This window comes from Schistocerca cancellata, chromosome 10 (genome assembly GCF_023864275.1).
Source record: "Schistocerca cancellata isolate TAMUIC-IGC-003103 chromosome 10, iqSchCanc2.1, whole genome shotgun sequence".
Taxonomy (NCBI): Eukaryota; Metazoa; Arthropoda; class Insecta; order Orthoptera; family Acrididae; genus Schistocerca; species Schistocerca cancellata.
This window is the reverse complement of record NC_064635.1, coordinates 73,328,689-73,342,094: the sequence shown is the minus strand read 5'-3', so window position 1 is coordinate 73,342,094 and position 13,406 is coordinate 73,328,689. Positions and strand designations below refer to the sequence as shown.

Below are 13,406 nucleotides of genomic sequence, written 5' to 3'. Positions count from 1 at the left end.
AGGTTCTAGTACAAGACAGAATCTCATGATTTGTTTCATAAACAGTGCGATATAGCATCACATTGGTAAAACAGGGCCTGTCATAGTGTACAAAACATTGTCCTCTTGAATTATAGCTTGCTGTCGAATGTAAAAAAGATTGTATTTTTTCCGAGATGTGAGCAAATGGTGTGAAAAGGCTGCATTCTGCAATGTTATTTCACATATCTAAAATCCTTGTAATTCACACATGCATGAAAATTTACTTACAGCCACTGGATTGAACTTCAGGGATGCCACCAGATAACATATGCGCCGCACAGAAGTAGTAGCACTGGCCATTTGAAAAAGCCTGTATACCCACCTACATTGAGGAGAGGGAGGGATTAGTGGCTTTAAGTTCGATAGTTCATGACCGCACATCGAGGAGAACATATGTGCAGTCGTCTACGAGTGTTGGTTTTTTCACGACTATTTGAATTTTTGATTAGAGTAGTGAAGCATTTTCCATCAGTTGTAGCATGACTGTCGAGCAATGCAATTGGAGGCACCTGTAGCGAACTCTGACATCAAACTGCTATAGATAAAGTCCTCAACCGTATGCTTACAGGTAAGTGAGTTGAATGTATTTCTTGGCAAAAAATAAAGGTAGTACTTTCCACTGCAGCATTTTTCCCACCAGCTTGTAGGTGAAGGGTATAGTTTTAGCACGTCTGCCACTAGTTTCGAGTGCTATTGTGAAATTTTTTTTTCCTAGCAGGATAACGCCAGTTGTAAGTCATCAATTTTTGAGCTGTATTGCGATTTTGGCACTCCTTTATTAGCGCTGTGCATATAGTTGTGTAATTAGGACTGATCTTTATGATAAATTATGTAGTTAAGACTGATCTTTACCCAACCAAAATAAATAAAGTACACCAACCTAACCTTTCTCTCCTGCATCTGGACAGTTTCCCCGTGTTGCAGGATGTACATGGGCTTTCCATCCAGAAGTACAGCCATTTTTAATTTCCTGTCAGTTCCTGGGTTGGGGGGGGGGGGGGGCGGTGGGGAGGGGTGGATGGGGTGGGACGTCAGTACAGCCCCAGGACAATAAAATTACCGCCAAAATTCGAAATTCCCAATAAAATTTGTAATTTCCACCAGTGGGGTGGTTGGGCGAGGGGGGGGGGGGGGGGGGGGAGCAGATGATGATGCACGTGCCAACTGTGGAAAACACATGAAGTCATGAGGGGGTGGCAACTGATTAATCAGTTTAATTAATTTGCAATTCATTTCGATGCCAAGTGTGTCCTCAGGCGCCATCATGCCACTACTGACATACTCTTTCAAGACATTACCAATTATGTAACGACAGTACCAAAAAACTTGGCAGGAGAATGAAGTGCAACAATCTCTAAATGGCAAATAGTTGTTAAACTAAATTACAGATGTGAGTGACGAGTTACACAACCCACCGTACAGCACACATTTTTGTCATACAGATATAAAAGTGATCTTACTCTGTGCCCAGTTTTGTTTGACACAGCACATGTTTTCTCGTGGTGGAGATTGAATGAACAACGATACTTTTTTTTTTAATTTTTATGTTACATGATATTTGTATGGTTTTTGTCTGAATCATGAGCTATAACATGAAACTTATTCCATATACATACTCCTTCTTTAATGGAACACATTTGCAATTGTGTACTTTGCAAAAATTAATTTTCGTCTAACACCTTTCACAGTCTTACAAAATGCAACTTTGTTTAAAGGCCATCATGTCCCGACAATCGGACATTTCACCTTGTCACTGCTACTTTACAGCAGCAATATGTGTCCCCGTCTCCCGTACTAGAATAACACTAAATCATGAGTAGCCTTGCACTCCATCATACTTCAGTAAGATAGAGTGAGTCATCCATTATGAAGTGACTGCGGCACTACAGTGTTCCCAGTCGTCAAACTTGCGGAACTACTGTGGGGACGAAGGAATCCCTTCAGCATTGATGTAACAGCCAGAACATTAGACTCACACTCGCCTTATTTTTGGTATCATTTGCATGTAGTGCACCAAAGTGTCAGGTAGTAATAATCCTGTAATAGGGATGGTGAATTTTTTTATGTTTCTGGTTGGTAGTAGTATAATTATTACTACAAAAATGTATAAAAATACATTTGTATTAAAATAAAATTGCATTTCCAGAATGAGATTTTCACTCTGCAGCGGAGTGTGCGCTGATATGAAACTTCCTGGCAGATTAAAACTGTGTGCCCGACCGAGACTCGAACTCGGGACCTTTGCCTTTCGCGGGCAAGTGCTCTACCAACTGAGCTACCGAAGCACGACTCACGCCCGGTACACACAGCTTTACTTCTGCCAGTACCTCGTCTCCTACCTTCCAAACTTTACAGAAGCTCTCCTGCGAACCTTGCAGAACTAGCACTCCTGAAAGAAAGGATATTGCGGAGACATGGCTTAGCCACAGCCTGGGGGATGTTTCCAGAATGAGATTTTCACTCTGCAGCGGAGTGTGCGCTGATATGAAACTTCCTGGCAGATTAAAACTGTGTGCCCGACCGAGACTCGAACTCGGGACCTTTGCCTTTCGCGGGCAAGTGCTCTACCAACTGAGCTACCGAAGCACGACTCACGCCCGGTACACACAGCTTTACTTCTGCCAGTACCTCGTCTCCTACCTTCCAAACTTTACAGAAGCTCTCCTGCGAACCTTGCAGAACTAGCACTCCTGAAAGAAAGGATATTGCGGAGACATGGCTTAGCCACAGCCTGGGGGATGTTTCCAGAATGAGATTTTCACTCTGCAGCGGAGTGTGCGCTGATATGAAACTTCCTGGCAGATTAAAACTGTGTGCCCGACCGAGACTCGAACTCGGGACCTTTGCCTTTCGCGGGCAAGTGCTCTACCAACTGAGCTACCGAAGCACGACTCACGCCCGGTACACACAGCTTTACTTCTGCCAGTACCTCGTCTCCTACCTTCCAAACTATACAGAAGCTCTCCTGCGAACCTTGCAGAACTAGCACTCCTGAAAGAAAGGATATTGCGGAGACATGGCTTAGCCACAGCCTGGGGGATGTTTCCAGAATGAGATTTTCACTCTGCAGTGGAGTGTGCGCTGATATGAAACTTCCTGGCAGATTAAAACTGTGTGCCCGACCGAGACTCGAACTCGGGACCTTTGCCTTTCGCGGGCAAGTGCTCTAGCATGAGGTACTGGCAGAAGTAAAGCTGTGTGTACCGGGCGTGAGTCGTGCTTCGGTAGCTCAGTTGGTAGAGCACTTGCCCGCGAAAGGCAAAGGTCCCGAGTTCGAGTCTCGGTCGGGCACACAGTTTTAATCTGCCAGGAAGTTTCATATCAGTGCACACTCCGCTGCAGAGTGAAAATCTCATTCTGGAAACATCCCCCAGTCTGTGGCTAAGCCATGTCTCCGCAATATCCTTTCTTTCAGGAGTGCTAGTTCTGCAAGGTTCGCAGGAGAGCTTCTGTAAAGTTTGGAAGGTAGGAGACGAGGTACTGGCAGAAGTAATGCTGTGTGTACCGGGCGTGAGTCGTGCTTCGGTAGCTCAGTTGGTAGAGCACTTGCCCGCGAAATCAAAGGTCCCGAGTTCGAGTCTCGGTCGGGCACAAAGTTTTAATCTGCCAGGAAGTTTCAAAATTGCATTTGTTTGACATTGTAATTAAAAATTAGCTCAATATAGTTTTACGCAGATTCAAGAGCTCCAGAACACACTTACAGCAAAAGCAAATTCCCCCCCCCCCCCTTCCTGGGTTGGACTTAATTGAGTGGTTGTCAAAACTGCAGCCCTCAGACCGCGTGCAGACCTAATCAAATATATGTGTGGTGTACTGTTGTCAGCCGTATTTTATAACTGTACGTAGCAGGAACCACCCAAATCCAGAAACATCAGTTATTGCTAAAGGCTTCTTAAGAGTGTAGTTTTCGTGCTCAGTAACAAGCAAAAATATCTTCAGAGAGAGTAATAATTTAAAATGTGCTGTATTTCAGTTGACGGTGATGGATTCAACCATGAGGTAAATAAATTTGGCCTATTACATCAGGGTCAAAGGAATAAGTAGCTTGTCCACTGCCAGGTTAGAGGATGTGAGAGGTGGTATGTGTGGAACGGTATGAATTTTGACATGGAAATAATATGGATTTGTGAATGCACATTACAGTTGTCTTCTTCAAATGCGGTACTTGTTTGTAGCAAGGAATATTGAATTAGTTAAAGCTGTTGTAATGCAATGCAACTGACATTTAAAACATTATCAAGCTTTTGTGAAGATGTCGCATTTAAATAAAAGTACAAAGAAGTCCTATAATAAATCAAAATCATTCACATACACAGTGAGACCGACAACATTTCACCTTGCAACTATAGTGTCACAACTGTCAGATCACTGAGGCTCACAGCAATCCCAAACAAGACCACAGTCTACATGATGAGCTCTGAATAGTGCCAACTTTTAATGATTAGTACTTATGGGCTGATGCGAACTTATCATGGCCATACTATAGCTAATTTCATTATGCCCATCTTGTAATGGATAACAGGACAACAGACGAAAATTAATTTATGCAAAGTACACAATTGCAAATGTGTTCCATTAAAGAAGGAGTATATATGTGGAATAAGTTTCGTGCTATAGCTCATGCAGCAGCAACAAAAACAATAACACTAGTTGATGTTTCTATTAGTTTTGTTTAATTGCAACCAGTTTATGGGATAAAATCCACCATCTTCAGACCCACCCCTGCAACATAGGGCGACGACTGTTTCAGTAGGCATCGTCACCATGTAATTGTGTAGCTTATCGCTCACTTCTGTAATTTATTGTAAGAATTAATCACCATCTAGAGCTTGCACTTCATCGGCCTGTCATGTTTTCTGGTACTGCCACTACATACTCGGTAATGCCTCGAAAGAGTGTATACGTCAACATAATTGATAGACATTCTCTGAACAGATATTAAACCAGAATGAAAAGTGCTCCTATCGTAGCACAAAAAAAGGTCTGTATGTCCTGGACAGATTTAGCAATGTGAAAGAAGGGAGATTTAAATCAAAACATCTTGACATATTCATGCTTTTTTACTTGTCAGTATTAGTACACACGACGTAATATAGTGCATTGTGTCAAGTAAGGTACCATGATACATGACGTCATGTCATATATAGCATCGTGTTATCCAACATGGCATTTGTCACGTCATGCAGTATGACACAATATATAATTAAAGTCTATGGTGCATGCCTCCGCAATGTGGGATACTTCGTATTGTAGATGCATCCCACTATCTAGATGCAAATAAATTTGTGTCTGTTTGATGCAACCACAACAGATGGGGATTATTGAGAAGTAGACAAACCTGTGATTCCTGAACAGGGGTAGCAGCATTTTCAGTAGTTCAGGGCAACAGTCTGGATGATGGAGTGATCTGGCCATCAATCAGAACTACATTGCTGTGCCGGTACTGCAAATGGCTGATAGCAAGGAGAAACACTACAACCCCCTGTGTACTGCTCCTGTAGGGATCATGAGGGCAAGATTACATTAATTACAGCAAGTATGGAGACATTTACAAAATCATTCTTCACTTGCTCCACACGTTAATGGAATGGGGAGAAATCCTAATAACTGGTACAATGGGGCTTACCCTCTGCCATGCAGTTCACAGTGATTTGCAGAGTATAGACGTAGATGTAAATGTAGAAATTCACAGCAGCTGGTACCCCATGTATTTATAACAGGCAGTCAATTTCATCATAATAGAGAAGCAGATATGAACTCCTTCGCTAATGCTGAATATTATGTCTTCACCAAGTTTTTCATATGACCCATGTTCAGAAAGCAAGTAGAAGATCTACATTAATATTTAATTAATGATTAAGTATTGGAGAGACACATTTACATCTATTACCAAGACAAACCTGCTTCACTCAGTAGTCAGCTATAGTTCTAGCATGTTGACTCAGACTCAACTTCATGAGACCTCTTGGCCATCAGAATTACAGAGAAACGTCATTTTTACATGTAGATAGATACTCTGGAAACCACTGTGATGTGCATAGCAGAAGGAACTTAGCATGGTACAAAATGTTTGGGTTTCCTCTGGTTCCAAATTTGCCAAGGTTGGGGCATTGTGCTTTGAGCCTAAGAATTACAAATCAATCCTCAAATTATTGTTAAATATGGAGAGATTTTGAATAAATGAGATTGGAACTAGGTCAGAAAATTAAAAACGATAAAGGACAATTGTTGTTTCAAAAATTTATAAATGCTCTTGTTCAATTTACCTCAAATTTTTACGTGATGCTCCAATAAACATTCGGATAGACATAGGCTATATACTTTTTAAGATGAGTACTAATGTATAATGGGGAACATTGTTAGCAGAAATGTCAAAAAGCTCTTGACCAGTGTACTTAAAATTTTTACACAATAGACTCTAATAAACATGCAGATGAACATACCGTGTAATATATTAGATTTTGTAAACAATAATGTAGAAGTTTTCTGTTAAAATCAACTGTGAGACAGTAATAGTTGTGCTGTGCTATGAAAAGGTGCGGTTTTGTTTTATTTTTTGCAGTCAGTTTTAGCTAACATAGCCTAAACTGGATATAAACCCCCTGGGATCATTGATGTATGGGTTATGAGAGAGACCTCTCCAGCTACTGAATCAGTTACAGTAAGGGGCGATCAAAAAGTTTCTGTTCTAACGCCGTACGGTCGAGAATCGGCATGCCAATCAGGCAAATTTGCCTTGAGGAGTGACACAATTATCGTGCTGACACACCATGTTTAAAATACTCGTTCGGTAAAACACTATGTCATGCTGCATGAAGAAATTCGTAACTGCCTCTGCACATCCACGTCTCATAGGAATCGCCGAACCTTAAAAGGCTATTTTTAGAAAACTAAAGGCTTAATAATAGCATGGGAAAAGATCAGGACTGTAGGGTGTGCGCTCAAGTGTCTCCCACTTGGACTGGCATAACTTCTGCAGTACGACACTTACGATCGGGGACATGCAGTATCGTGAAGCAACAGCGCCCTTTGGCCCACCATTCCACAACTGTGGTTTTCGCCAAACATACTGGCCCATTCTCATTCTTCATTCTCCGATAGATGTCTACCAGTGATTGCCCTTCAGCTGTCAAGAAAAGAATAACAGTTTGTTGGTCATGTCTGGACACATTTGCTAATAACATCGCCACTGTTCCTGTTTCCATGTTTACCACACGCACGGTGGAAAGACTTTGGGTGCCACACCAAACCCTCGCCTACATCTCTGTGCTTATACAAGGTGAACATTAATAAAACTGATACTGCAAGGATGGGTTCCTGACTGAAAGTGGAGGAAAAAAGTTCCTACAGATGTGTCTCCAGAAATGCACGATTGACATGACAGATAGGCCTAGTGCTGACGATTGAAAGTTCTTCTGACCATGTACCATGTGTTCCTTTTGTGTTGCACGCTGATGGTTGCCCGTATTGGCAATTGCAAATAAATTTCATGTGTTTCATAACAGCTGTAGTCGCCGCAATGCCTGTAATTCATAATAATACAGCCACTGCAATACCGTATTTATCCGCCGTTGCCAGTCTAGTGACTTTCAAGTAATAGGCCTATGTCTCGCCTTTACTGGAATATATATGATGGATGTACGAGTACAGGTTGTAGAGTCATGGTTGATGACATAAGGAAGTTTGGGTCTGGCCGTGACTCATGCACGGATAGCCTAATGGTAAGGTGGCTGCTTGCGATAACCAGGAAATCTGGGTTCAAGCCCTGGTCCGGCACAAATTTTCATTGTCGTTATTCCATTATATAGCTGATGGTTGTCCGTATTTGCACTTGCGAATAAATTTCATGTAAGGCCATTGTAGTTGTTGATTTTCTTCAAGTTGAGTACTAGCACGAATTTTCGACTAATTTCTAGATTGAACTTTTTCTAACCACCCATTGTCATTTAAATACATTTTTCCAGGCATCTGCAAGGCTTACAAATAAGTGGCCTTGGGAGTATTGATGCTGATGTAGTTCACACAGTATGATAAGAATTTTGCACTCCATATCAGTTAACTTTTTTCAAGTACAAGAGTAGGCTAATAATTTTTTTTCCTGTTATTCTGATGTTTCACTTTGCAGTAATCCAACTACCACTAGATAGTCCAAATTCTCTCTCTCTCTCTCTCTCTCTCTCTTTCTCTTTCTCTCCCTCTCCCTCCCTCCCCCCCCCCCCCCTCCGTCTCTCTCTCTCTCTCTCTCTATCTCTATCTCTATCCCCTCCCCCTACGCCCCATCCACTCTCCCTTTCTGTTGCTCTTAAATAAAACCTAAGGATTATTTTAATTCAAGGCAGTGTGCTACTAATTTATAGCATAGTTTAGAGGACCTCTTGTGACCATGTATTCATTAATACGGGGTGTTCAAAAAGTCTCTCCGCAGCCATTTGCCGAAGTTAAAATACTGATATGAAACTCAGTGAAATACAAATTTTTAATTTATTGAATATTCATTTTTACTCGCAAATTTTCACATTAAGTGTTGAAAGTGTCCCCCCTGTTGTTGAATACACAATTCAATTCGTCTAATCATTTTTCCAAATCCAAGCCATAACATTTCTTCTGTAACAGAAGCAGTGAAAGTGGATATTGCAGTTTTCAATTCATCGATGGATTTTCGGGTAATATCCAAGAATGATTGCCTGTCGAAGTCGTGGGGTCCAAAGGATACATATCGAACGTGCGATCGGAAATCGATCATGCGACTGAGGTGGCGGCCGTTATGAGTATGTTACCGTTGGTCAGTACAGCAACGACAAAAGAAGAGCGTTACAAAAATACTTGTAGTTGTAAAGGAGACGACTTACCTTACCCGTCGTCGGTGTTTTCGTCATGTGAAAGACCATTACGGTGGTTTGGATGGATAATTTGGAAGAGTCGAATTATGTATTCTTCCTGATACACGTTCGTTTTCCACACAGTCCGCAATGAAATTGTAACGGTATTTCAGCATCGAAACTGTTCATACGAGGTTTTACACACTTCGCACCACCACAATCTACACAGTCCCTTCTTTCCTCGTCCGGTAGTACTCCATATTTGCGACAAAAAGCCGAACAATTTTCTACGCTGGATAAACATGGAATTAGATTTTTCTATGTGTGAGAATCCGCCGAAGAAACGTCAAGAACACCAGACACCCCACTCACTTACGGCATACATCGTCTGGGTTTCCTTAGCAACTCATAAACAATTCGCGGAGATATGTAATTTAGAACAACTAAGGGAACGACGGAAAACAGATAAAAATGACGATCACAAATAATTGATAACACTCACCACCTAAGTCTGATGATCGATTTGCGATCGCACGTTCGATATGTATCATTTGGACCCCGCGACTTCGATTGACAATCGTTCTTGGAAATTTCCGATTTTGGACCGTTTTTATGGACAGTTGCTTTCGCTGCACCCCAGAAGAAAAAGTCAGGTGGTGGTAGGTCAAAGCGATTGTGCAGGCCCAAGTCCCTGTGAAATTATGCGATCACCAAAAACATCAAGCAGTGACATTGAAACGCAAGCTGTATGCGCGGTTGCACCATCGTGTTGAAAATAACCGTTCAGTATTTCATTTAACACAAGTTCTCCTATGAATGGGTACGGAATATCACTGCAGTATCGTTGTGCGTTTATTGTTTCGTTGAAAAATATGGGACCCACAATCCGATGTCTAGAAATTGCAATCCAAACTCGTATTTTCACAGAATGAAGTGATTTCTCATGAATACACAATGGATTTGCAGTACTCCACATACGAGAATTTTGCTAGTTCATGTACCCGGATAAATGAAACCACGCCTCATCCGTGAAATACATTTCATTAAGACTATCCCTTCCATTTTGTTGAACGAAATTTTTGAACCATTGACCATAATGCAGTCTCTTGCCACAATCAGTATTTTTCAGTTCTTGCACGACTGTCACTCTGTATGGGAAAAGTTCTAATTTTTTCCTTACAGCTGTGTGGGCCGTTCCGACACTAACATCGATTTCCTGGACGAGTTTTCTTACTGACTTGTTCGGACTCGTGAACATTTTATCGGAAATATCGCATCGTTTATCCTCAGACAAAACGCTAGGACGACCACTTCTAGGTGCATCTGTCACTGAACCCGTACTTCGAAATTTGTTAATCAAATCTTGCACAGTATTGCGGTGTGGGAGTGTTGTCTCCGGGAAAACTGAATTAAATGTTTGACGAACTGAAACTGTGTATTTACCGCCAGCTTTGACCACCTGTTCGACTAAAAACACACGTTCTTCAACGGTTAGCATTTTAACAATGACAAAAACGAAACAAAGGAACTAAAGTTAAACGGTCACGTCAACATGTAACAATACATACCAACGATACTACTGACGGTGGCTGAGATAAACGAAACAGTGGAATGTTGGGAGAGTCCACTTGAAGGGAAGTAACCCAGGCAGGCGAACAATCATACCGCACGCGCGGCTCTCAATCATACGGCACTGCAGAGAGACTTTTTGAACACACCGTATAATTAACTCTGTAGTTGCAGTGTTACGACAATAATTTCTAATACAGTTTTCTCCAATTTTCTACAGTGCTATCCCTGTTGGCGTGGAGAACATCAAGCATAATGATGACAGCAGTAGTTTGGTTTCCAACGTTTCTCTGGGTGCAGGAACAGGCAACAGGATACAATGCACCACCAAGGAGGATACACCCTTTGGGAATAAGAGTGATACAGTGCATGTGGGCCACAGAAGTGGCATCTGCAAAAAGTTCGCACAGTTGCAGGAAATGAAGAAGCACGCTCACGTGGAGAGGCGTGAACTTCTACATCTGTGCGGTGTTTGTCACAAAACATTCACAATGAGTAGCAGTTTGAAGAGACACTTCCTCTTACACACTGGTGAACGCCCTTACGTCTGTGGGATTTGCAGCAAGACATTTACACAAAGTTATCATCTCAAACTGCATTCGAGGCTACACTCTGGTGAACGTCCCTACGTCTGTAGTGTTTGCAGCAAGTCATTCATACAAAATAGTGACATGAAGCGGCATTTGCTGTTGCATACTGACATATACCCATACAAGTGTGATGTTTGTCACAAGTCATTCATACAAAATAGTGAACTGACACAGCATTTGCAGTTGCACACTGGTGAACGCCCATACATTTGTGTCGTTTGCAAGAAGACATTCAACCAAAATACTGAACTGAAGGAGCATTTGCGGGTACACATTGATGAATGCACATACAGCTGTGGCGTATGCAACAAGACATTCATGCGAAATAGTCAGCTGAAGAGGCATTCACGGTTGCACAGTAACAAAACTGCTAAATCTGTGAAGCGTGTCATAAGAGATTCAAGAGCATCAGCAAGTTGAAGGAACACTCACAGCTGCTGCACACTGGTGGAAAACCACAAAGTTGCAACATTTGTCAATAGGATTTCTGTTATTGCAGCAACCTGAGAATAGTTTCTCTCATGAGGTAATGCCCATCTTATGTATTTTCATAAAGATTCGCGATGAGCCACAGACTGTAGAAGCATTCATTTTTGCTCACATCTGCAGCTCATGGTCTAGTGGCTAGTGTTGCTGCCTCTGAATCATGGAGTCCCAGGTTCTATTCCCGGCCAGGTTGGGGATTTTCTCTGCCCAGGGACTGAGTGTTTGTTTTGTTTTCATCACATTCATTTGTGACAGTAGTTAGAGTGGACTGTGTAAAAAGAATTGGACTGTGTACGAGCACATGCAGTTGAGTGCCCCACAAACCATTCATCATTGTCATTTTTGCTCACCGTACCCATCAAAACTGTCTGAAAATACATTTGCAAGTGCACATTGGTGAATACTGCTACTGATATGACTGTGCCGTTATAAGATGAAGAGCAGAAAAGGCTCAATAGTGTACGTGAGATCTCACATCTAGTGAGGGTCGTATGTCTGTCTTTCCTGAACAGTCATGATGGATAGTGATAAAGTTTTCACTAAAACATCGTAAAAATAAAGTTATGTAATTAATGTGTGGTTTTTTTACATCTACATATCTTCAGTTGTGCAGTACTCTGCGCTCTTGACGAAGATGAGTGTGTCACAGGTACCTTTCTAGAACTTTCTAAGGCTTTTGATACTTTTGACTATAGTAGTCTAATAAATAAACAAGAAGCTTTAGGAATAAGTGGCGTAGCATATGAGTGGTTCTGATCATACCAAGCATACCGTTAGTATGCAATGAAACACTCAAAACTCCATCTATCTGTGAAAACTCTTAATTTCAGTAACCAGTAACTCCATAATCAAAGAGAGATTTGAAAGTGCGTGGATTTCTCCAATCTATCAATATCTAGGTTTCTATTATATAGTTACATATTCAGTAACTTTCTCTATCACTTTATATTATTTTTTAAGGAACCATTTTTGCTTCACCTGCAAAATTTAATAAAATGGAGTTACGAGGTTTTCATTGCCTCCATAGATATAGTGTATGAAGAGGAGAGATGACACATACCTCGAGTAAGCCTAAACTTTTAGCAAAACACTTGTCAGAAGCAAAATATCTTAATATGAGATCCTCAGGATACCATAGTAAGGCAAATTCTGTTCTTACTGGTGCATCAAATTGATGTTTCAGCTTGGACCGTACTGAATTAACAGGCTGTATAATAGTTAATACAGGTTACATCTACATACATAAGTGTGATGCACACAACTAGATAGAGGAATTTCTTCTGCGTCTGACCATAAAACTTTAGAAATAAACACTGCTTAATCTACACTAGATGATGGGTTCACATGATCTACAGTATTTCCTCATTTTAACTTCAAGACACAGACACTAAATAAGGGCACAGAATATGATTCAGTACTACAAATTAAAGGTAGGACCTTGTAGTAGCTGAAACGAGTCTACAAGCAAATTTTCCCATCTACTTAGTGCCTTTAATTAACACAGCATACTTATCTTGCTAACAGGACCATGCAGTAGCATCCAACACACTGATCTCTTGTAAGAGATAGTATAAATCCAATATTTAATGGACTTTCAGATCATGATGCCCAGTTGCTTGCATTTAATATAGTGGGGTCTGATTCAACTAATAACAGGAAGTGGGAAACTATACGAATAACAAATGAAACATGAAATGAAGGTATAAAAAACTGTTTGAGGAATACAGACTGGAAAGATCCATACAATTCACCTGGGATAAATGAAAAATATAACTGTTTCTCTAATATGGCCAAGGTCACCTTGAAAACTGCTGCCCTAAGAAAGTAATCAAAGTAAATGGATTAAATGTTTCAAAACCTTGGATTACAAATGGAATTAAAGTATCTTGCAAAACAAAAAGAAGACTGTACTTAATGTCAA

General features: G+C 41.1%; 1 protein-coding gene across 4 annotated transcripts in view; it reads left to right on the top strand.

Moving 5' to 3' along the window:
- The window catches only part of LOC126106658 (zinc finger protein 3 homolog), a 113,156-nt gene extending 101,376 nt beyond the window's left edge, over positions 1-11,780 (top strand). For all 4 annotated transcript variants that reach the window (XM_049913023.1, XM_049913022.1, XM_049913021.1 and 1 more), the window contains exon 7: positions 10,630-11,780. In XM_049913023.1, the coding sequence (XP_049768980.1) occupies positions 10,630-11,419 (790 nt within the window). In that variant the 3' untranslated portion in view covers positions 11,420-11,780. The remainder of the gene's footprint in view (positions 1-10,629) is intronic.
- Positions 11,781-13,406: the final 1,626 nt, after the last annotated feature.